General features: G+C 36.8%; 1 protein-coding gene across 3 annotated transcripts in view; it reads right to left on the reverse strand.

Moving 5' to 3' along the window:
- The window catches only part of Slc49a4 (solute carrier family 49 member 4), a 136,472-nt gene that overhangs the window by 97,372 nt on the left and 12,448 nt on the right, over positions 1–26,652 (reverse strand). For all 3 annotated transcript variants that reach the window (XM_071615283.1, XM_071615284.1, XM_027935940.2), the window contains exon 2: positions 19,227–19,320. In XM_071615283.1, the coding sequence (XP_071471384.1) occupies positions 19,227–19,320 (94 nt within the window). The remainder of the gene's footprint in view (positions 1–19,226; positions 19,321–26,652) is intronic.

A 26,652-nucleotide genomic window follows, 5' to 3' on the forward strand; every position in this document is an offset into this window, starting at 1 on the left:
TTTAAATTTCATTTATTTAATTATGATAGAAAGTTATGACCTTTCCTTAAGCTTATGTCACTTATATTTTATATAATTTCTGTAACTGCCTGCTCATATCTATTACCCACTTTTCTACTGAGTTGCTATTTTTTTAAAATTGACTCAAATTATTTTCAACTAAAAAAATTACCCATTTGTTTTATTCTTGCAAATATTTCCTACTTTTTAACTTGGCTTCTGACTATGTTTTATATTATATCTAATCATGAGGACATTCTACATTTTTATGTAGTCAAATGTATTATGCCTTTCTTTTGTGACTTCTGGGATTTTTTTTCTTAGTGAAGCCTTTCCATGTTCAGGTTCTCTAAATAATCATTTTCTAATATTTTTATGGCTTGTTTTTTACATGTAGGTCTTCAACCTGACAGTAATTTACTTAAGTGGTAAGGCAAGAACTAAGGCAAGGTTTTTTTTTTTTCCCCCTCAAGAGAGTTAAATAGCTGTTATAAAATGATTTAGCAAACAAATCATCTTTTCTGTTATAGCCATTTTCTATTCTTTTCTTTCTTATTTTTTTCCACCCCCACCCGCCGCCACCCCACATAGTCTCCCTATATTGCCCAGGCTGGCTCTGAACTCAAGATCCACTTGTCTTGGCCTCCCTAGTTACAGTCATTTTAAATGCAACTTTGCCAGCTGCAAAGGATTTCACAACGGGGTATATTTCTAGAAAACTTATGTTTACTAGAATCATACTGTTTTATTCAGCTTTTCTTCAATGTGACCAAAATATCTGAACAGAACAACTTAGAGAAGGCAAAGTTTAATTGAAGTTCATAATTTCAGATGTCTTAGTCCACAGATGGCCAATTCCACTGCTCTCTGAGCCCAGGGTGAGCAGAACACTGTGGTGGGAGGATCCAGTGGATGAAAGCTGCTCAGTTCATAATGGGGTCAGGAAGCAGAGATAGAGCAGGAGGGAGGGAGGGAAAGAGGAAGAGATAAAGGAAGGGGCCACAGGGAAGATGTACCCTTCTAGGGCATGCCTCCAGTGACCAACCTTCTCCAGTCACACCCCTCCTGCCTACAGTTACCAACATACAATACAGTTGTTTACGGGTCTTCTACTAAATGACTGGCACATTCTTGACTTACCTTTCTCTGAATGCATCTATATCATCTACCTTGATTGCATTTTGTGAGGCCCACCTATTTCACACAGTCTCTGGCATTTCTTAAATAGATAGCTAATCTCATCCATTGTATGTGAATTTCATAGTTTAACTCAGAAGGTGACTTTGTGACCCTGATCTCCAAATTCATAGAGAGGGAAGCTTCCCACCATTGCTTCCATCCCTTGCCATAACTGATGTCAAAAATGAGGACTGAGATCATCTCCGACTCCTCTCCTCTCTGCACCAGCCTCCACAGCAAGGACAGTTTTCCTGATCCTTATCTCAGTTTGGTAAATCAGACTCCTGCCTCACTCTAACTCTCCCCCTGGGAGGCAAAGTCCAAGAACAGACCAAATTGGAGACCACCCACTTTGTCACAGTAACTCATTATGTTTCAGAGGACATAATTTGGGCATTGAGATATTTGGTTTTATATATTTGTTTTTTTCAACATATAGTGACTTGGCAACTTCCACTTACACAGACTAGCTAGAGATGGAATGGTGATGAGCTGATCAACTACTTTAAAGACTACCATATGCAACATAGATGGAAAGTGATTTCTAAAGAATTACTAATGAAATACAGTTAATTCAAAACTATATTAAACTAGATGTGTTTTGATGGTTCAGAAGAGAGGAGTTAGGGAAGTGTGGTCTTCTACACCCTTCATTTTTATATTATGGACTTTAGTAATGTTTCCTCAAGCTTTTTGTCTCAGTCACTCAAGTTTTCTTAGTTCTTATGGTTGTTCTCTGTGCCCTTTGACCTACCAGAGATGAAATATTTGCTATTCTTTCTGTAAGAATCCATGTCACTTTAACTTCCTGTCACATCAGCTCACCTTGTATCCCTTCAAGAATTTCAATGATGCAGTGTGAAGAAGTTTCCCTCACCAAATCAAGAATTTATGTGAGAGCACTTCTTTAAGATCTTGATTTAATACCATTCTTGTTCATTAGACAAAAATACAATTAGTACAGTACCAGTTCATAACTTTGCCAAGAATTTTAAAATATTAAATAGATATTAAACTAAAATTCAGGTGTAAGGAATATTAGAAATTCTATCCTACTGATTCAATAATTTAGGTTTCATTACACAAACATTATTAAGATCCATCATATAGCCAACACTGTGTTAGGGACTGGAAATACTAAGATAGTGAGTCAAAGTCCCAATTCTCAAGGAATTCAGTTTAAAGAAGGAAAGACAGATATGTAAAAATACAACCTCCAAGCATGAGGGTCCCACTATGGAGGGTTTCCAAAAGCTCAGAGGTGACACAAATGAATTAAATGACCAACAATACTTAAGTGTTGGGGAAGGACTCCAAATGAAGGTGCTTATATTGGATTTTGACAGAGAGGTAGAAATTTGCCCTCTAAAAAACCCAAGACTAACATTTCAGAAAAATGGAAGATCATATATTAATGAACAGAGGCACATTACATTATTGTAGCTTCTGGGAACTAGAAGGAGTTTGGTGGGACTAGTATCTAAGACAAGACCCTGTAGGAAGTGGGGCTGGAAGGGCTCAATCCTAAATGGTCTTGAATGCCTTGATTAATGGGCTGGACTTCTTTCAGTGGGCAGTGGAGTAACTGATAGGTACTAAATGGGGAAGGGACAGGATTGGACTCAAGTTTGGAAAGATCATGGTGTAGTCCATGTGGATGGATGTGTGGCAGGACCAGGGGCAAGGGGTGCAGCTGAGGGACTGCTGAACACTGAAGTTTTGGGTTTCTGTTCCGTAATGTAGACATGAGGCTGGGAAGCATTTGCCCAGTGAGTGATGACATTGTCCAGCTCTCTCCAAGTAGGGCCATGGGACCAGTTTTGGCTAAGGACTATGAGTAAAGTATGTAGGTCACTCAGGCCAAGTGTGCAGAGAACTACTTCATGATGTCTTCCCTTCCACAGCAACCCAGAATCCCTCATGTAGAAGACAGATGTGGGTCAGGATAAAAGAAATCTGAATCCCTGAGTCAGAGAAAAAGTATCCAGAAGAGCAACCCAATCAAGAATACCTACAATGAACTTTTCATGAGGAAAAAATGAGTTTTATTATACTAAGTTTCATAGATCTAAATACTCTTATTATTGCTAGATTACCCTATTGTAAGAAAAACATTAGAAAATTTGGCAATATTTGAAGTAAAATACAGACTTTTTATGTAATATGTTGAAGAATAGGAACCTGTATTAGTCAGATTCATCAGTCAAGCTAATTAGTCAGATCTGGGGGGCGGGGGTGCAGAGAGAGAGTGCACTAATAGGAAACAGATATAAGAGGATTTACAGTGATTATAGAGACTGCGCAGTCCCCTGATAGACTACCTGCAATTTGGAGACCCAGGGAGACAGTGCATGGCTCAACACAAGTCCAAAAGCCCTAGAAACTAGGGAGCTGATGGTGTAGCCCTCAATCTCAGGTAGAAGGCCTGAGAATATAGGCAGGGGACGGGAAGATAGAGTGGAGGACACTAGTACAAGTCTCAGAGTCCAAATGCCAGTGATCATGAAGTACTGATGTCCAAGGGCCAGAGAAGAGGTCTTCCCAGCTCTACTAGAGAAAGTCCATTTACCGTTCATCTGCCTTTTCTTCTATCCAGGTCCTCAGCCAATTGGATGATGTCTGCCTATGTTAAGGGGGACTCTTCTCCATTGAATCCAGTACTCATATGCCAATCTCCTCTACAAATACTCTCACAGACAATATCCAAAATCATATCTTTCAGCTATCTAGGCATCCCTTATTCTAGACACGTTCACCCTTAAAATAACCATCACAAGGGCCCTTGGAGAAGATCAGTGGGAGATGGAATAAAGAGAGACAATAACATGTGAATAAAATGAGAAGGCAGAAGGATAAGGGATCCAGAGCATAGGAAGCAACAGTTCTTCAACTGGAGAAGGGAAAGAGGAATTACATTTTTATATTAAACAGGAGGAATGATACATAGATAGATAAACCTTGAAGTGACCAGTAAGAAGCTTCCAACTAGCTACATTTTCCCTGAGAAGTAGGAGAGTAAAGATATTTACTGAGAGAGTATGAGGATGGCAGTGAGAGTCTTGCAGAATAAGGCAATTATTAAGAGTAATTTAATGAAAAATGGGAGAAGAGATATTTCTCAAGTGGAATAACAAGCCCAAATGGATAAATTAATTTTCTCCAGTCCACCACATCACTCAGGTATAGTGGCAGAGAGGTAGGTTTTAGGATTGATCTAACATTAAGGGATCGCAAAAATATGCAATCCAAGAACAAAGGGTAGTGGAATGGACTCAGTAAGTTAGGAAAGGCCTAGCTGCTTTAACAAACAAACAAAAAACAAACCAAAATAACAACAATCCAATAATAATTCAGTAGTTCAAAAGAAGTATCCAATTCTGGGCAAAATGGAGGAAACAATAAATGTAGCTATTTAAATACTCTGAAAATTAAGTGGCATCTGAGAGTGGAGAAGACCAGTACAATAAAATGCGATGAGTTGACTAATTTTTTCCTTCAATACAATCAGGCTGAACTCTAATCTACCCAAAAGCTGGAAGTGGGCATCTGCCTGGGCAGAGTTCCCAAAGAGGCCCCTCTAGAACTGGTTCAAAGACCAAGGAAAGGTCATGCAATGATCAGAGAGAATGAGAGAAAATAATTTTTTGTCTTTCTCTTTCTCCATTCTCTCACACCCAGCTCCAAAGAAATCCCATGGTTGTGGGAGGCTGAACTAGCCTGTGACTGGGTCTGACTCCCCTGCTGAGCGGTGTGACATCCAGTAGTCATGCTGCTGGATAGCCCCCGTCTTCATCTTCTAGGGTTTGAGTAAATGTGACTTCGTGCATGGATATGCCTTTCTACATCCCCATGGGTGGAGCTATGTGCTGAGAGCCATAGCCAAGTAGGAATGACGCATGGCAATTTCCTTGTCAGCCTACCCAATGTTGCTTAGAGGGAGGACTCTCCATTGTGGAAATGGGCTTTCCTTGGACCCAGGTCATTTGCAGTGACATTGCATGAATGTTTGAGAGTTTTGGTTGAAAGGTGACCCTGCTCAGGGATTAGGGTGGATCTGGGTTTAGGGTGGATCCAGGTTTAGGGTGGATCCTGCTGGGAATAGGGCGGTTCCAGGTTTAGGGTGGATCCTGCGGGGAATAGGGCATATCCTGCTGTCTCAGGCGCCCGCTCCTGGAGTTCCTGTGGAGTTCTCGCGGGTGCTGAGAGTATTTGGTACGCAGAGCCCGGTGGAGGGTGAATTTTCCCAGAACGTGCGTGTAGAGCTGGTGAGGGTCGGGAATAAAGAGTTGCTGTTTGAATCTACAAGGCGGTGTGGTGGCTCGGTTATTTTGTGCCCAGCCAGACTGCGGCATTTGACGGCCCGTGCGGGGAATGCTTGAAGCTTGGAGGTAAGTGAAATTTCTCACCCTTGAGGAAGAGAGAAAGAATGGGTGACCATTTCAAAAAACAATGTGTTCTTGTTTTGATTTATTTTGTTTTTATTTCAAGTTGCCTGTCCCTAGAACTTTCTCAGGCAAACTGGGGAAAATGGTTGACTCAAGGTTTGAAGTTGTTCGCCTCCGAGGAAGAGAAATTGTTAGAGGAAGGAGGCACCCCAGTAAGACCAAGAACAATAAGGGCATATGTTGATACAATACAAAAATGTAGCCCATGGCTTTTTAAAGACGAGTTACTAAGTATATTAATGGGACCATCATGGTATCCTGTAGAAGGATTTTTCTTCAACAAGAAAGAGATGGCTAGTTCTGTTTACTACACTTGTCTAAGATCTTGGTTTTTACAGACATCTGATTAATTTACAAAGCTAAAGTGTTAAAATATCAATCACTAAATATAAAATCAAGTACTCTTTACTTATTAAGTTCCATAAGGTAATATATTTAAACATTATGTGTGTTTTCATAAATTGGTAAATGGAAAAAAGTTTAATATTGCTTTGTGTCTGTGTCTTTGCTAAAACAAGGTTACTAAGAGTTAAGATTCTATCAGGTGTAATTTATATACAAAGAGTATAAGAAGTTTCAGTTGGGTTTCAATTATAGTATTATAGTACCATAAAAAATGAAAGTATTTCATCTTATTAAAGTGGAATAATTTGTCTAAATCAGAAATTTTATAAGGGTTGTTTCAGAATGTGAATTTTTAAAAAGGGTTAATGGCTACAAAAGAGATATAAAAAGATTCAAGATGACGAAATGTTTCTAGATGAGATAATCTCTGTGTGGTAAAGTAAAAAGTTGTAAAATGTCATTTAAAAAGATTTTGAGGAAACTAGACTTACTTTAAAAGCTTGAGATAGGAAGAAAGAAGAAAAAGGTATTTGTACATGGCAGATTGAAACAAAGCTTCTTAATGGAGTAAAAAAAAAAAGCCTTTAGTTGAAGGGCAGATTAACATTAAGCGATTTAAACAGAATCTAAGCCTCGTTTAAAAGAGTGAAGCTGTAGGTGGTGATGGCTATAAAAGAGATATAAAAAGATTCAAGATGTGGAAATGTACTTTAATATAAGAGGTTAAAGGAAAAAGAAATGTTTCTAGATGAGATAATCTGTGTGGTAAAGTAAAAAGTTGTAAAATGTCTATGTTACAAAAGGCTTTAAAAGGTTAAATTAAAGGTGGTTAAGATGCCTTCATGGTGGAGGAAAGAGTGCGTCATTCGAAGCCTAGTTAATCTTAAAAGCATTACTTAAAAAAAACCATGAAAATGGGAAGATAATAGGATAAAAGATATTTAGATAAAGAAGATTAAAAATTTGAAGTGAAAAACTTTAAAGACAGAAGTATAGAAAGTTAAAAAGAAAAAAGATAAAGAAGATGTAGAAAGATATAAAAGATGTAGGAAGACAAGAATTTTAAACCCACAAAATAGGAAACAAAAGAAAACTAGGAGGAAAAAAAGCAACTAAGGGTGAATGTACAAACCTTAAAAACAAAAACAAAAAAAACCAGAAGATAGAAATAAGATAGAAAATGGTTGAAAATGTCAAGTAAAGGTATTTCAGATAAAAAATACAAAAAGCTAAGACAACTATTAGATACAGACATTCAAGATAGAAAAGGGTAGAAGAGAGAAGTTTAAAGTCAAATATTGGATAAAATAGAAGAACAAGGAGATTATTAGTAATTTTTTCAAAAAGCCCATCAACTTTAATTTCTGGCGGTGCAGAAATTAGAAGTCTCAGATGAGGGTGTTAAAATTTATAGACAAGAGCCAATTTAGAAAACGTTAAACTAAAAGAAAATTGGTTTAAAACCACATCAAAAAATTAAAAGGACTAAAGTAATTCTAAAAACTAAGGCAAAATGCTTTTGGAAGACTTGAATTTAAAAGGATCTTTAAATTTCCAAAGGATGCATATAGGATATTTTGGAACATCATCCCTGAAGAAAAATCAGTTAATGTTTTACTTAACAGGAATCCCATACAATCCACAGGGACAAGGCATAGTTGAAAGAGCTCATCAAACTATTAAAACGTACTTATTAAAGCAAAAAGAGGGAATTGGAAAGGGGTATATATCCCCCAAAGATAAACTTAAAATAACCCTTTTTACTCTAAAATTTTAAAATTTGGATTCATTAGGACTTAGTGCTGCGGAAGGACATATGTATCCAAAATACGTACATAAGCCTAAGGTACTTTGGAAAGATATTCTAACAGGACAATGGAAAGGTCCTGACCCAGTGATTGTCTGGAGTCGGGGTTTTGTTTGTGTGTTTCCACAGGGAGAACAGCAGCCGATTTGGATTCCAGAGAGACTAACCAAAGCTATTTCTAAAGACCAAAAAGAAGATGATTTGACTCAAATCCATAAGAGCTGATATCCAGAGCTCCAGCTTGGCTATTCTTACATCTGTGACAGTGATTAACCAGGATGCTTTTTTCAATATCTATTTTATTATTGCATTTTTCCACATCATAAAGTTCTATTTTATTTTTTGAGCTCATACAAACCTAGGTTAATGTTTTTCTGATCAGTTTTATTTTTTGACTGTGGAGTTTTTAAACATTGCAATGGAGATTTCACCTGTGTAAAGCTACAAGGCCTTTACTATTGTCTTATGTGTTGTACGTTTGTGTGCACTCTTGTGTTTTTTGTTGTATGTCTATATGTGCGTATGTCCATATTTCATATATGAGGAGCGCTCATGAAAAAATGGATCCGAATTTTTTTTTTATTCACGTGATTTAAATGGTTTAATTTAAATTAGGTAAACAGCTGTTAAGGATTGTTTTTAAAGGTGGTTAACAGATCTGTTTGTTTACTTTCACCTTTCCTTTTCATTATATTTAATAATTCTGTTCAGGATAATGTAATGTTACATAATTTCTTTTTAGCATTCATTGCCAGAATTCCTATCTTAATCCCAGTGCCGGTGAAGACAAAGATAAAACCAAACTACAGCTTCTTTGATAGCTATCACAGTAAACTGTATAAACTGATGCATCAATGAATAATAACTCAACAAGAAATACTCAATCAAGGAGTCGATTTACTTTGGGAGGAAATGGACATATTGATAGATTCCTCCACTTTGAACTGCTTGCAGAACTTGCCTGGACTATGTATCACTTGTATGCATTGTGAACTATCTGTTGGTGCAGCGAATTGTGGTAGTGCTGGCATATCTTTGCTGATGGTGTCACTGGTGATACAATTTTTCCAAAGGAGCCATCAATTGGCTTGGTGTCGTGGCAATTCTGAATCCTCCTCCCTTCTGCTAGTGATGGTCTAAAATTTGGGGGCCAACAGAGGTGAGGCAAAGAACCTCACCCCGCCACTGGGTGCATAGGCCTATCCACAAGTATGGCTGTATGCTGGACTGGTAGTCAGTGACGGGTATGATCCAATTGCAGTGGTACCAACCTAAGACAGGAGGCTGAGGCCTAGAGGTCAGATCATCTGATGACGGGTAAGGACCATATGTTGAATTGGACAACCTAACAGGTACAGTCCCTAAGCCACATTGCTTATTGTTTGATTAATCAGAAGGGGGGAGATGCTGAGAGCCATAGCCAAGTAGGAATGACGCATGGCAATTTCCTTGTCAGCCTACCCAATGTTGCTTAGAGGGAGGACTCTCCATTGTGGAAATGGGCTTTCCTTGGACCCAGGTCATTTGCAGTGACATTGCATGAATGTTTGAGAGTTTTGGTTGAAAGGTGACCCTGCTCAGGGATTAGGGTGGATCTGGGTTTAGGGTGGATCCAGGTTTAGGGTGGATCCTGCTGGGAATAGGGCGGTTCCAGGTTTAGGGTGGATCCTGCGGGGAATAGGGCATATCCTGCTGTCTCAGGCGCCCGCTCCTGGAGTTCCTGTGGAGTTCTCGCGGGTGCTGAGAGTATTTGGTACGCAGAGCCCGGTGGAGGGTGAATTTTCCCAGAACGTGCTTGTAGAGCCGTTGAGGGTCGGGAATAAAGAGTTGCTGTTTGAATCTACAAGGCGGTGTGGTGGCTCGGTTATTTTGTGCCCAGGCAGACTGCGGCAGCTATGCTCACCTGTTTCTTTGTAATATTACCCCTTGCCCTGTTTGGGATAGAATGTTCCATGGAAATGCCTTTTGTGTGTCCCCTTGTCTTACTGTGCCCTTAGGTGTGGCTTATCTAGATGTCAATCTGCTGACAGCAGACATCATAAAGCTAGACTTAGCCCCTTGAGTAGCTTGCCTCATTTTAGTAGCTTCTCCTCCATAAAAGGGGTCAGCACGTGCTTTCTCTCTGTCTCTCTTTCTGCAGACCCTTAATGTCAGAGGAGCCATCACAGCACCCCCAAAGAAATAGGTATTTCTGTCTCTTGTGTGGTTATTTCTCACAGCCTAATTAACCCAGTTCCCCTGGAATGACCCCTGAGTGTTTTAGTCGTGTGCAACCCAGCACATGGTAGCACAGTAGAGTGAGCAACAGTGGCCAAAACAGGGAAGCAGTCCAAAGTGCAGCTGAAGGGAGGAGAACCTACCACTCTGATCAGAGCTGGGATTTTCAGATTTTTTTTTTTTTTTTTGGTTTATGTCCTAGTGCAGTATGGCTCCACATATAAGTGAACTTGAGAAAAGTATGTGAACAACACAGTGAATAAACAGAGCTTCACCTTTTTTGATTGGAGAACCAAAACGGAAGCCCAGATAAATAAAAATGAGGAGATTGCTACAAAGGAGATCAGGAAAGCCACCTGATAAAGATGCTCCTGAACTCATTTCCAAGTGGCACATGCACGGATCTGACCATAAACACCAAATAATTGATGTGAAGATTGGACTATAGGACAATTCACTGTCAAGGTTCCAGAATAACCTTACAAATGTATGAAAGACATATTTGAATATGATTGAAAAGGCTCTTATACAAGCAACTACATTGAAAGCATAGAAGACTGTTGAAATGTGTACCTGAGCTCAACTAGGTCAACTGTTAATATGAATATTAAAAATCTTATTTCTTCAAACTATCAGGAATACAATTAAAAAGTAATCAATTTTTCTCTTCTTTTTTTTTTAATTGTGGTGCTGTTTTTATGTTCTTTATTCTTCTGTTGTCATTTTCCTTCTACTTGAAGAATTTCCTTTACCATTTTTCAATGAGGGTTTGATTAGGGTGATTTATTTTAGCACTTTAATGTCTGAAAATGGTTTTATTACTCCTTCAATGTTGACAGGTAAAAATTTTCACAAATCTACAGTAACATGTTTTTATCTCCAAATACATTCCAGTATTATCTTCTTTAATTTACTAGGGACTAGTGTCTTCTTTGTATTTTGTTTTTGTGTTTTTATTAAAACATATCAATTGTATCAATTTTAAAAAAAGTAATCAATATAAAAATTAGATAAATCTGACAAATCCATGAGAAAAGAAAATCATAAAAGCCAATGACAAGATGACACACACAGGAATTATTTGAAGAACTTAAAGAAGTGATTATTCAAATGCTGCACAAAGAAATGACAAAAGCTCTTTAAATATAAAAACTCAAGGAACACCAGTAAAAAAAAATTGAAGATAACAAAAGAAACAAAATAAAATTTCAGAATTAAAAAGAAAAGACTTATTAAACAGACTAAAGAGCAGAATAGAAATGACAGAAAAGTATGAGTGAACTCCAATATCTCTCAATAGAGTTTGCAAAAACCAAACACAAGAGAGAAGAAACTTTGTTGTTGCTGCTGCTGGGACCTATGAGATGGTCTAGCATTAGTGTCATCAGAGATCCAAAATGAGAGGATAGAGTATGGCACAGAAAAAAATTAAGGCTCAATTTTCCAAATATGGTGAAAGACATGAACCTACAGACTTAAGCTGCTTAGTAAAACTTGCTAGAAGAAACCCAAAGAAGTCCACGCCCAGATATACCCACAGCACTTACAAACCAAGCTTGAAGGAAAACACTTGAAGTCAGCTAGACAAAAATGAAACCTTATTGACAGACCCGGAACCACTTAAACGACTGTGGAATTCTTATCAGAAATGATGTGAGACAGAAGGCAGTGTGAAACAACTTTTTTGAAGTGACCAAAGGAAAAACAGAAGAAAACCAAAATCTCATATATAGAAAAAATTCTTCAGAGAGGAAGGTAAAAATAAATATATCTTCCTATAAAGAAAATTTAAGGGCCAGCAGACTTGTTAACAAAAATAACCTTTGGTCCTTCAGACAAAAAGAAAATGATATTAGAAGGAAATGTGGGCACCAGGGATAAAGAGAAAGCAACAAAATAACAAATATGTGGGTAAATACAAGAGGCCATTATTCTCTGTTTTGAGTTCTTTGAGATACATTTTCACCACTGAAAGGAAAAATTGAGAAAACATCTGGAACAGAACAAAAATTAAAATACAACATATCAAAATTTGTGGATGCAACGAAAACATTTCTTAGAGAGTTATAGCATAAAATGCTTATGTTAGGTAAGAAGAGAATTCTCACATCAATAAACTTCTACTTTCAGATACAAATAACAACAACAACAAATGAACAAAATGAACCCAAATCCAGCACAAGGAAAAAAAGAAAAAAAAAGATGAAAACTAACATCAGTGGCACTATACAAAAAATACAGTATGGAGGAAGTGGATGATTTCTGGAGAAGTATGAATTAACACAAGAACACAAACATTTAGATGGTCCAGGGACCATCAAGGAAATTAAGTTACTAATGGAAAAAGGTCCCCAAAGATCTTCAGTTACAGATAATATATCTGGAGAATTATACCAAACATTTGAAGAAGAATTAGTACCAACTGTACAAAAACATTTCCAGTAGAAGAGAGAACAATTTGCAATGCGTGTTATGAAGCTGCTATTACCCAACCAGCAAACCAGAAAAAATGATGCCAGAATAAATCCATGAAAGAAGCCCAAGATTGGCCGACCAAAGTCCATCATGAATACAGACATGAATATCCCTATATAATGCTCTTTCTTGAAAAGCCAAGAAAGACACATGATGGTAAGGGTTGATGTAGAATAATTACATGGCAAAACTCATGACCTATTGATTAAAAACTCTCAGGTAGGATCCAGACACATTCAGAGTACCTACAAACCAAGGATGAGGGAAAACACTCGAAGTTAACTGGAAGAAAATGATACCTCATTGACAGACATGGAACCATTTAAACGACTGCGGAATTCTTTTCAGAAATTAGGTAAGACAGAAGACAGTGAAGCGACATTTTTAAAGTGCCCAAAGGAAAAACAGGGAAACCAAAATCCACATATTAAAAATATTCTTCAGAAAGAAAGGAAAAATATATCTATCTTCATACAAAGAAAAACTAAGAGACAACAGATTTGTTAACAAAAATAATTTCTGGCATTCAGAAAGGAAGGAAATGATACTGGAAGGAAATGTTTGGATGCAATGAAAACATTGCTTAGAGAGAGATTCATAGCATCAAATGCTTATGTTAGGCAAGAAGAACATTCTCGAATCAATAATCTAAACTCCCACTTTCAGAAACAAAAAATAATGATCAAAATAAACCCAAAACCCACATGAGGAGAAGAAAAAAAAAGGCAAAGACTAACCTAAGTGACACTGTACAAACCACACAATATGGAAAAAATGGGCAACTTCTGGAGAAGCCTGAACTAACCTAAGAACATGAACATTTAGATGGTCCAGTGGCCATGAAAGTAATTAAGTTCCTAATATGAAAAGCTCCAATTGTAATAATTGTATTAATTGTAATAATTGTAGTATTTTCATTTTGCCAGCTGCACTGCAAAATTTTATGATACTACTTAAAAGAAATACTATATGAACAGAAAATAAAGTCTTGGGAACTATTCCTATATCTTTATAGATGAACACAAGAGGTTGAAAATTAAATTTATACCATCTTTTTATGAAAAGATTCAATCCTATGAACCCATTTCTATTTCCTATGTGTCCTATCTTGGTTTACATTTCTTTATGAGTTTTACTTCTCTTCATATGATCTTCTCCACCATCATGAAGAATGAAATCTTTACTTCTAATATTTTATACGTAGAAATGATATAAGGGATAAGAATGGAAATCAATAATAGCATAAATGGTCCCAAGCAGATTAAAGGCTAACATAAATATTAATAGAAACCTTTAAAGAATGCATCATTGAATTTAAGCTTATATTGAAATTTATATTTAAAAACTGTGAATCTTAAAAAAACACACTCTGTGGATATTTGAAAATTAAGACTGTCTCAAAATCAATAATGAAAGTTATGTGTTCAGACCTAACTGAGAACGATGGGAAATGATAACTAACTTTCTACAGGAACCTGAATTATTTTTCTGTCTTCCTTTTAAAATACTTGTACCCTGAATTTCCTGAAAAGAGAACATATTTTGAAAATTAAAAAATGGATATCCACTTTGAAACTGAAAATTTCTCTTGCAAACAGATGTCAACATCTTATTGCTAAAATCTACTTCCTCCTTCTGTTGTATTCTCTGTTAACAGAACTAACAGTTTCACAGTCTAGAGTGGAGACTCAACCATGTTGCCTCCAATCTCTTTCTCAGGTTCTCACTTGCATCTGTGTCATTGTCTCCATTCCCACAACTTTCATGGCAAGAAGGCATTTTGGATTCCTCTTCCTTTTCTTTCCCACTCATGGGCCATCACAAATTCTCCAAAATATAACAATCAGAATTTGGCTACTTCTCACACCACCACTGCAACCCTAATGGCCCAAACCACTATCATCTCTCACCTGGTTTATTGACTGGTTTTCAACTGATCTCCTTGCCTATGTTGGTGGCCTGCAGCTGCAGTCTCTTCCCCATACAACAGTCTATAACCAGGATACTCCTCAGCTTAAATACTCCAGTGGTTTCCTAGCTCAGAGGAAGCAAAAGTTCTCACAAGAGCTGACAAGGTCTTAAAGATTGGATCCCACATTGCCACCACCACCCATAACTGCTCTACCCTCAGGCTTTATGCTTCCCATGAAGTCACTCATTTATCTCCAGCCACAATGGCCTCCCTTCCAGGTATGCTCTTTCCCCCTCTAGTCTGTTTACACTGTGGTTCTCCCTACACAGGAATGCTAATCTCTTAGATACTACATCATTTATAATTTCCTTCCAGTTTTTATCCCAGAGGATTATCTTCCCAGTAAGGTCTTCCTGAAATCTCACCATCCTTTCCTCAACATTTCAAAGCTTTCTTTCCTATTCTATTTTCCCCTACTCCTTATAACATATATCACTTATTTATCTAGCTTACTGTCAGTCTCCCCTAATCGACAAAGTAGGAATTTTTGTCTGTTTTGCTCACTCTTGTACTTCCAATTCCCAGCAGAGAGTGTGGCACACAGTAGGAACCCACTGAATTTTGTTGAATGCATGAATTAATGAATAAGTGAGTAAATAAACAAACAAAAGAATGACTTCAGCTTGGGCTTTCACTGCATCTTTCCTGGTCTTCTAATGGTAGTCTTTACCTGCTGAAATCAACCCCGCATTCTTCCATCAGGAGTTTTCTTAACACAGGTTTGATACTATCACTTCTCTGTATAAGAATTGAAGTCGCTTTCACCTTGCCAGGGAAGACAGAACAATTCTCCAGAATGACATCAATAACTTTCATCATCAGAATATCCTTTTCTAACCTCATCTTTTTATATCCATTCTTACACCTTAGTCTATAGACTAGAGTCACCCAAATTTAAATAATTTATGGATCTTATTAAAAGGGAAAATATTTCTCAAGGACTCTCAAGGCCATATCCAAGGACTTCAGTTTAAGAAACATCAATTTAAGTAATTTATAGACTAGTCAATATAAATATATTTTATTGCAGATTATTACTGGTAAAATGATTTTAATATCATAAGCAAAGTGAGAACAAAATCTTAAAATCTTTATATACCTTGCATCCCACAAGAATAAGTCCATGGACCCCAGTTGCAAACACTGCTACACACAAATGAAACTACCTACCCATCCCAGAAAAGGCCTCTGTTTTCTGCCTTCTATGGGCCTTCACTCCTGCTATTCCCCAATTTGGAATATCATTCCCCTAATGATGGTTCTCAAAATTCCATTTATCAAAAAAGGAAATATCATGAAAGACACTACTGAAAAACAGATGATAATCAGAAATTATTTTGAAAATTTATTCTCTAAGAAAATAGAAAATCTTAAAGATAAGATTTTTCCATTCTACCTAAATTGAATCAGGAAGACATGGAAAATTTAAACAGATCAATTTCAAACAATGAAACTGAAGAGACCATCAAAAGCCTACAAACCAAGAAAAGCCCAGGACCAGACGGTTTCTCAGCCAAGTTCTACGAGACCTTCAAAGAAGAACTAACATCAATCCTCCTCAAATTATTCCATGAAACAGAAAAGGAAGGAAACCTTCCAAACTTATTCTATGAAGCTAGTATCACCCTGATACCAAACCCAAACAAAAACACATTGAGGAAAAAAAAAAAAACTTCAGACCAATATCCCTGATGAACACAGATGCAAAAATTCTTCTTTTTTTTTTTTTTAAGAGAGAGAGAGAGAGGGAGGAGAGAGGAGAGAGAGAGAGAGAGTGAGAGAGTGAGAGTTTTTTTTAATATTTATTTTTTATTTTTCGGCAGACACAACATCTTTGTTTTGTATGTTGTGCTGAGGATCGAACCCGGGCCGTATGCCAGGCGAGCGCGCTACCGCTTGAGCCACATCCCCAGCCCCCAAAAATTCTTAATAAAATACTAAAAAATTGCATACAAAGACATATTAAAAAGATTGTGCACTGTGATCAAGTGGGATTCATCCCAGGGATGCAAGGATGGTTCAACATACGGAAATTGGAAAACACAATTCATCACATCAATAGACTTAAAGACAAGAATCACATGATTATCCCAATAGATGCAGAAAAAGCATTTGACAAAATTCAGCATTCATTCATGATCGAAACAATAGAAAAACTAGGGATTGTAGGAACATACCTCAACATTGTAAAAGCTATATATGTTAAGCCCAAGGCCAACATCATTCTAAAGGAAGAAAAAAAATGAACACATTCCCTCTAAAAACTGGGATAAGACAGGGATGCTCTCTTTCACCACTTCTATTCAACACAGTCCTTGAAACTCTAGCCAGAGCAATTAGTCAGAAGAAAGAAATTAAAGGGATATTAACAGGAAAAGAAGAACTCAAACTAGCTCTATTTGCCAATGACATGATTCTATATTTAGAAGACCCAATAAACTCCACCAAAAAACTTCTAGAACTCATAAATGAATTCAGCAAGATAGCAGGATATAAAATCAACACCCATAAACCAATTGTGTTCCTATATATCAGTGATGAATCAAGTGAAAGAGAAATTAGGAAAACTACCCATTGACAATAGTCTCAAGGAAAATAAAATATTTGGGAATCAATCTAACAAAAAAGGTGAAATATCTCTACAATGAAAACTACAGAACACTAAAGAAAGAAATCGAAGAAGACTTTAGAAGATGGAAAGACCTCCCATGGTATTGGATAGGCAGAATTAACATTGTCAAAATAGCAATACTACCAAAAGCTCTAGATAGATTTAATGCAATTTCCTATTGAAATTCCAATGGTGTTCTTTATGAAAATAGAAAAAGCAGTCATGAAATTATTTTGGAAAAATAAGAGACCCAGATTAGCCAAAGCAACCTTAGCAAGAAAAGTGAAGCAGGAGGCATCATAACCAGACTTTAAGTTATACTACAGAGTTATAGTAACAAAACCAGCATGGTATTGGCACCAAAACAGACATGTAGATCAACGCAACAGAATAGAAGACACAGAGACAAACCCACATAAATACAGTTAGGTGATACTAGACAAAGGTGCCATAAACATACATTGAAGAAAAGAGAGCCTCTTCAACAAATGGTGCTGACAAAACTGGAAATCCATAAGTAGCAAAATGAAATTAAAACCCTGTCTCTCACCCCGTACAAAACTCAACTCAAAGTGGACTAAGAACCTAGGCATAAGACCAGAGACCCTGTGCCTGAGAGAAGAAAAAGTAGGTCCAAATCTCCATCATATCCACTTAGGAACCAATTTCCTTTACAAGACTCCTAAAGAGCAACAAGTAAAATCAAGAATCAATAAATGATATGGTATCAAACTAAAAAGCTTCTTCACAGAAAAGGAAACAATCAAGAATGTGAAGAGAGAATCTACAGAGTGGGAGAAAATCTTTGCCACCTGCACCTCAGATACAGCATTAATATCCAGGACATATAAAGAACACAAAAAACTTAACTCCAAAAGAGCAAATTACCAATTAATAAATGGGTAAAGGAACTGAACAGGCACTTCACATCAGAAATACAATTAGTCAACAAATCTATGAGAAAAACATTCACCATCTCTAGCAATTAGAGAAAAAAAAAATTAAGACTACAGTGAGATTTCATATCAGTCCAGTCAGAATAGCAACTAAAGAACACAAGTAACAATACATGTTGGTGAATATGTGGGGGAAAAGATACATTCATACATTGCTGTTTGTAAACTGATGCAACCACTCTAGAAAACAGTATGGAGATTCTACAGAAAACTAGGGATGGAATCACCATTTGACCCAGTTATCCTACTCCTCAGCATATACCCAAAGAAGTTATAATCAGCATATTATAGTGATGCGGCCACATCAATGTTTCTAACAGCTCAATTCACAATAGCTAAGCTATGGAGCCAACCTAGGTGCTCTTCAACAGACGAATGGATAAAAAATTGTGGTATATATACACAATGGAATATTAATCAGCCATGAAGAAAAATGAAATTATGGCATTTGCTGGTAAATGAATGGACTTGGAGACTAATCGTGCTAAGTGAAATAAGCCAATCACCTACAACCAAAGGCCAAATGTTTTCTCTGATATGCAATGTTAAAACACAAAAAAGGGGTGGAGGGAAGAGAAGTTCATTGGATTAGACAAAGGGGAATGAAGGGGTGAGTAGATATAGAAAAGACAGTAGAATGAATCAGACATAACTTTCCTATGTTCATGTATGAATACACAACCAATATAACTCCACATCATGTACAGTTACAAGTAGGGGAAGTTATACTCCATGTATGTATAATACATCAAAATACATTCTACTGTCATGTATAAACTAACAAGAACAAATTAAAAATAAATAAAAATTCTATTAATCATTCAATGCCTAGTTTGACTCCTTCAAAAAATCATCTTTCTGATACCCTCAGCTTTGTCTCATGGGGTAATTTTATACGTCTTCTATGGCTATATATATATATCACATATTCTCATACAGAGTGTGTTCTATCATTTTATCATGGTTATTATAGTTTCAGAAGAGTATGAAAATTAACTTGTTCTTTTAGTTCCACAATAATTGGTATAGTGCCTTACATATGACAAGAAACTGAACAAATCATCACTTAGGGTAAAAAAAATAAATGCTTCTATAAAGTAACCCTCCACTGACCATAAAAATGTAACTGTTTATTAAAAGCTTACAATTAAACATATACTATGTGCTTATAATAAAAGATAAAAATGCAGGAAAATTTTTTAAAACTTAGAGGATTTACCGTCTTTTCAGCATTAAGTCTGATATAGGTATGCATCTTAGACCAGTTCCCAAAACCATAAGGAACGACGTCAGAAGCACAGTCACCCGGAGTCCTATAAATAAACCAAAACATCCATATTAGTCTCTATTTTCACTTAAGTAAATTCAAGGTTAAAAAGAAATATTTTTCTTACTGATGACTAATGTAATAAATATTATATTCTAATATTATGACTCTTCTCTATAACCCTCAACATGAGAAAGGAATATAAACACAACCCTACATGCTGAAAATGAAATGATTTTAACTTTAATAGAAAACTGGAATGATTATATTAATGATAAAGCTCTTATTTTACAAAATGAATATATAGAATATTTTGTTCAGATATAATAGTAAAAATGTAGAAAATAATTTTAAAAGACTAGATATTTTAACTTTATATCTCCAATATAAAAATTCTAATTTTCAAATGTAAGGAGCTAATTAAAAAAACCCTCTATTATGTCCCTAAAGAGTATTTTAATGTGACAGATTATTACTATTTTTATTGGTGTACTGTGACTAGGTGTTTTTGGGGGTGGATGGGTACCGGGAATTGAATTCAGGGGCACTTGATCACTGAGCAACATTCTCAGCTCTATTTTCATTTTATTTAAAGACAGGATCCAACTGAGTTACCTAGGGCCTTGCTAAGTTGCTAAGGCTGGCTTTGACTCAAGAACTTGCCATGCTCCTGCCTCAGCCTTCCCAGCCGCTGGGATTCCAGGCATGTGCCACCAAGCCCAGATGCAATTAAGTTTTAATTTAATTAACTATATTAATTTAAATTTTCTTAAAAAAGTAACAACTGGCCAACTATATATTTTATCTAATAATCAGGACAAACTCATACTAATGCTTGTTATTGGGTAATAGAAAATAATCCCTTATGGGCTGGGGATGTGGCTCAAGCGGTAGTGCGCTTGCCTGGAATGCGCGCGGCGCTGGGTTCGATCCTCAGGCACCACATACAAATAAAGATGTTGTGTCCGCCGAAAACGAAACAATAAATATTTAAAAATTCTCTCTCTCTCTCTCTCTCTCTCTCTCTCTCTCTCTCAAAAAAAAGAAAATAATCCCTTAGGACTCTCTGATAAATACAATAACAGTTTTCTATTTTTTTTTTAATTTATCAGATGGTTTTCAGCTTAAAGGATAATGGTGTTAAAAAATAAAAAGCATGGCTTAGAACTTCAGAAAATAATATGCATCAGATAGTTTGGGCCTTTGCATTTCAAATATAATCAGTTACTTTTAAAATGTATGCCAATGTCAGTCATGTGGATAAAAGGGGCAAAAAAGAATATACAAATATGTTTGGTGTACAAACAAGGTAACCAGAAATAGACACAATACTGACAGGATAATATAATGGAACTCTGTCTTCCTACTGTTGGAATGCAATACATTTGTTAATACTGAATTAATATTATCTTACTGTTTGTGGCAGCCACACCACACAGGTGGCTCATAACAAGTCTGGGTACAGATGGTCACAACCTTCAATTTTTTTCCCAAATCCAGTTATCACCTTGAAACCATTTCATATGAACAATGAACCTAAATGATTAATGCAATGTTTGGTTTTTGCCAGAAAAAAAAAATTTATTTTGGTAGAGAGTATGGGGTTAAACGTTTGGTTTTCACAAGGCTTCTTTAATTTTGAGTCAACAAAATTATAATTATACATATCAAACATAGCAAGGAAAATAAATTTGAGATCCAGATAGGCAGATACATGCTACACTAAGAATAATTTGTGATATCAACTGAGTTAACTTTATAATATTCTTATATAATCTGAATATTATAATTTGGCAGAAGGAATACCACAGATAATGTGCTTCTCTGCAACAAGTGATGCATACATATTGCTCATTTACTGCTTCTATTAACAAAGCATAGATTTTAAAACCACATTATAGCCACAGGAAATAGAGTGTAATTAATGAAAAGTACATACACAGTGATAAATATCCTAAAATTGCAAACATTGATCTTATAAGGTTATACCAAAAGGAATTTTATAGATTTGGGAGCCTAAAAAGCTTACATTGTACATAATGCTTATGTTTTCCTAAATATTTTGTAATTAAGGTAAGAGCCAGTAAACATGTAATGGAGCATTGTTTACAGCCATATGGTCCAAATAACCAAGATTTTCATCATTACTACTAAAGGCTAACACACTTTTTACTAAATTGTGCTTTTTAATCAAATGAATGACAATATAATAGCTACTATAAACTTTGAAGAATGAAGAAGTTGTGAAAAGCTGATTAAAACAATCTTACACAGCATGGAAGCTTTCTTGTTTAATTGTTGCCAAATGTTGCTTAATCTATCCCAGTTAGGTACCCAATCTTGAATGGAATGCTTTCTTCATGTTACTCATACTTGGACAAGGCATGAATGTAATTCCATGTAATCAAAAAGATGTCATCTCACCCAGGGACAAGAAGTTATAAGGACTCCAGAAAAACAGTAGACTGCACTGCTAATCATATAAAAGTATAGTACATACAATAGGTATAGTATATATAATATTACACACTGATAATAAATGGTTTATGTGTTCACTATTCGAAAAAAATAGTCATGTAGATCTTCTATATATAGGCAGATTTCAAAGGTCACAGTATTAGGATATGAATACAAATACCATGATGAAAAATATTATCAGAACAATTTCATTACACAAGAATAATTGAAAATAAAAATAAATCAATATGGCATCCAGACACCGCAGGAAGCTTCCTTTCAATAGATGAGATAGTTCCTTTTACTGGGTACCCACTAGATATAGAAGTGTAAATCTCCATAAAGGGTAAAGATAGGGATAGGAAAACACACACACACATACACACACACACACACACATGAAGCAGGGAATAGTCAGCTGCTGCAACAAAGTTCACCTGGGAGGACCATCCTTGCCCAGGCTCCATAATTCCATCAGATGGAATGAAGACAAGCTCTTCTGCTCCTCACAATATTCTCTCCTCGCTCCCTACAATGTCACAGCCTTCCCACCCCAATTCACCTTGGAGAACATAAAGACTAATCACACTATATTGGACATAAGCACTCTAAAATGCACAGGCCATCCTTAACCCAGGATACGTTTCTGCATCCCTTAATCTGAACTCATCTCTACTACCCTCCAACTCCAGAAGCCTTTCCCCCATGCCTTCTGGAGGGCTCAGTCATTATCAGTATAATATGAACATTCCCAAGTTTGTCTCCAAATGGTATCTCCACCTTCTTATTTCTACTTAGGTCTCTTCTCTGCTTCCCAACCTCCCAATCACTGTTACTCTCTATCCCAAAATTCTCCAGTCTTTTTTGCTCTTATGCTTAAAAGATGTTTTTCTTCATCATTGGTTTTAAGCAATATGATTATGATGTGCTTTTATGTAGTTTCTTCATGTTTCTTCTGCTGGGATTTCTAGATATGAGAGGTTATAGTTATTATAAAGTACAGATTTTTTTTGCCACTATTACTTCAAAAAATCTCTTTTTTTTTCCCCTATCACTCCATCTTGTTCTATGCCTTTCTCACTTACCTCTCGGCTTCTGGGGCTCCAATTATATGTATATTGGGCCACATAAAACTGCCCCACAGCTCACTATTGGTCATGTTTTTTTGTTTGTTGCTAGTCTTTATTTCTCTGTGTTCCACTCTGGATAGGTTCTGTTGCTAAACCTTCATACTCACAATGATCTTTTCTTCTGCAACATTGAATCTCCTGTTAAAACCTACATGATCAATTTAAAATTTTCATCTGTAGAAGTTTGATGTTGGAGACCCAACATGGTGGCTGGCGAGGAGGCAGCACTTTCAATACCTCCACAGTAACGGGATCAGAGAGACCCATTAATACACCTACATGCTACCTGCTGAGAAACTTCTAGCAAAATTCCGCTGAAAGGAGACCTGCCGGGAACTAGTAAGTTTATTGGAAGTGTCAGTTTGTCTCGGCCACGAGGCGCAGGGGCCCAGTCCCGCCGGCCGCCGCCGAAAGGCCGCTGCTAGCCCGGCGGCGAACGTTCAAACAGCCGCTGCCTGCCCGGGCCCCTGCCGGCCCGGCTCTGTAAACCGCCCCCGGCGGTTTGGCGCTGCAAACGACCCCCCCTCCCCCCCTCGGGTGAACAGCCCCGACTGCCCGGCACTGCAAACAGCCCCGCCAGCACGGCGAACGGGATACCACCATGGCAGAGAACTGACGTCACGGGCGGAGGAGATAACTTCATTGAAACCAGCGCGACAGGTGTGTAATCCCCTAGCCATCTCTCTCCACACAGCGGGGAAACCTTAAGAGCCCCTCCCAGCTCTCCTGTGAGCTCCATAGCCAGACCGAGGGAATCAGGAGTGGCGCGGGACTCGCGGCGCTGAACTCCCGGCTACCGCTCCCACCAGTGCTGACAACTGAGGTCTCTTGCACCAGCTACCGGGGGCGTGGCTACTGGAGGGCAAGCAAATTCGCTGGGGGTTCTCAGCCCCAAGCTCTACAAACTTAGGGTCTGAGGGAGGCAAACATGGAGAGTGTGCCCAGGCGTTCATGAAAACAGGGCTCCCAGGAGCAGCAGACCTGGCGTGTAGCCAGTATTGTGGTGAGCGTCACAGGTGAGCGGGGCCTGGCTTGAGGAAACACAAGAGAAGGCCCTAAGCACTCAGGATTGGAGACCCGCCCAGTCTGGGACGAAGAGCTGCTGCACAGTGAATGGTTCCCACCTATTGAGAGGAGAAGCTTGGCCCAGTGGGCACAGCTCCACCTACTGGAAGAGAAGTTAATCGAACTCTATGACTGCATTTATTATTTTTTTTTTCTTTTTCTTTCATTTTCATTTTTTTGTTGGTGTTGTTGTTCTTTAACTGTTTTTTAATGTTTTTAATTTTTTTATTTTATTATTAGTAGTATTATTTCTTTAAATTTTAATTTTCATTTTTTATTATCTTTATTATTTAAAAAAATTTTTTTTTCTTTCTTTATTTTCTATTTTTTTTTTCTTTTGTCTTTTCAATTTTCTTATTCCCCCTTCCTTGAATTCTACCTGCCTACTCTCATTCTCTTTAGTGACTTCTTCCCTTCCCTTCTAATATACTTCCTCCCAAGCATCAAATAAATTTATAAGAATAAACAGTAACTCAGCAGTCAAATAGAACAAGAAGTAACATGAGCAGCATAAAAAAGCAAGGAAGAAAAGGAGTACAAACAATGAAGGACAGCCTAAATATTCAGGAGGATCTAGAGTCATTAGAAAAATGGTCATAAAAGATCTCAAGGAATACCTTAGACAGATGGAATGGAACCTTAAAGAGGATACGAGACAGCAAATCCAAACAGTGAAAGAACACATTGAAAGTGAATTACATAAACAGATAAAAGAAAAAGTTAAGCATCTTTATCAAGAGATAGAGATTATAAAAAAAATCAAACAATAATTCTAGAAATGAAGGAAACGATAAACCAAATTAAAAACTCAATTGAGAATATCACTAACAGAATGGAGCAAGTAGAAGCCAGAACATCAGATAATGAAGACAAAATATATCATCTTGAAAAGAGTCTAGCCAACTCAGAAAGGCTGGTAAAAAATCACGAGAAAAACATCCAAGTGATATGGGATAATATAAAAAAACCAAACTTACGAGTCATCGGGATAGAGGAAGGTACAGAGATTCAAACCAAGGGAATGAGTAACCTGCTGAATGAAATAATTACAGAAAACTTTCCAGAAATAAAAAAGGAAACGGATATACAAATTGTAGATGCATACAGGACACCGAGCACACAAAATCACAGTAGACCAACACCAAGACACATTGTTATGAAGATATCCAATATACAGAACAAAGAGAAAATATTAAAAGCTACAAGAGAAAGGAGGCAGATTACATTCAGGGGTAAACCAATAAGGTTAACAACGGATTTTTCATCACAGACGCTGAAAGCGAGAAGATCCTGGAACAACGTATTTCAAACACTGAAAGACAATGAATGCCAACCAAGAATTCTGTATCCAGCAAAATTAAACTTCAGGTACGACAATGAAATAAAAATCTTTCATGATAAACAAAAGCTAAAAGAATTTGCAGCCAGAAAACCAGCATTGCAAAGCATCTTGAGCAAAACACTACATGAGGAAGAAATGAAAAACAATAACCAAAACCATCAGTGGGAAGTGCCTCTGTAAAGACAGAGGGCGGGGGGAAAGCTAATCATGGAGAAACAAACTAATTAAAAAAAAAAAAAGAAGATAAATAATCAAACATGGCTGGAAGTACAAACCATATATCAATAGTAACTCTAAACGTTAATGGCTTAAACTCTCCAATAAAGCGATATAGGCTGGTAACATGGATTAAAAAAACAAATCCAATAATATGCTGCCTCCAGGAGACACATCTGATTGGAAAAGACATACACAGGCTGAAGGTGAAGGGTGGGAAAAAATATATCACGCACACGGTCCTCGTAAGCAAGCAGGGGTGGCCATCCTTATATCGAATAAAACCAACTTCAAGACTAAGTTAATCAAAAGGGATAAGGAAGGACATTAAATACTGTTAAAAGGAACCATTCACCAGCAAGACATAACAATTATCAATATTTATGCACCAAATAATGGTGCTGCGACATTCATAAAACAAATTCTCCTCAAGTTCAAGAATCAAATAGACCACAACACAATAATTATGGGTGACTTCAACACACCTCTCTCACCAATGGACAGATCCTCCAAACAAAAGTTGAATGAAGAAACTATAGAACTCAATATCACAATCAATAACCTTGACTTAACTGACATATATAGAATATATCAACCATCATCAAGTGGATATACTTTTTTCTCAGCAGTACATGGATCCTTCTCAAAAATAGACCATATATTATGCCATAGGGCAACCCTCAGTAAATATAAAGGGGTGGAGATAATACCATGCATTTTATCTGATCATAATGGAATGAAACTGGAAATCAATGATAAAAGAAGGAAGGAAAAATCCTACATCACATGGAAAATGAACAATATGTTACTGAATGATCAATGGGTTACAGAAGGCATAAAGGAGGAAATCAAAAAATTCTTAGAGATAAACAACAATTCAGACACAACATACCGGAATCTATGGGACACAATGAAAGCAGTTTTAAGAGGGAAATTCATCGCCTGGAGGTCATTCCTCAAAAAAAGGAAAAACCAACAAATAAATGAGCTCACACTTCATCTCAAAGCCCTAGAAAAGGAAGAGCAAAACAACAGCAAATGTAGCAGAAGGCAAGAAATAATTAAAATCAGAGCGGAAATCAACGAAATTGAAACAAAAGAAACTATTGAAAAAATTAACAAAACTAAAAGTTGGTTCTTTGAAAAAATAAATAAGATTGACAGACGC

The sequence above is a fragment of the Marmota flaviventris genome, chromosome 8 (genome assembly GCF_047511675.1).
Source record: "Marmota flaviventris isolate mMarFla1 chromosome 8, mMarFla1.hap1, whole genome shotgun sequence".
Classification (NCBI taxonomy): domain Eukaryota; kingdom Metazoa; phylum Chordata; class Mammalia; order Rodentia; family Sciuridae; genus Marmota; species Marmota flaviventris.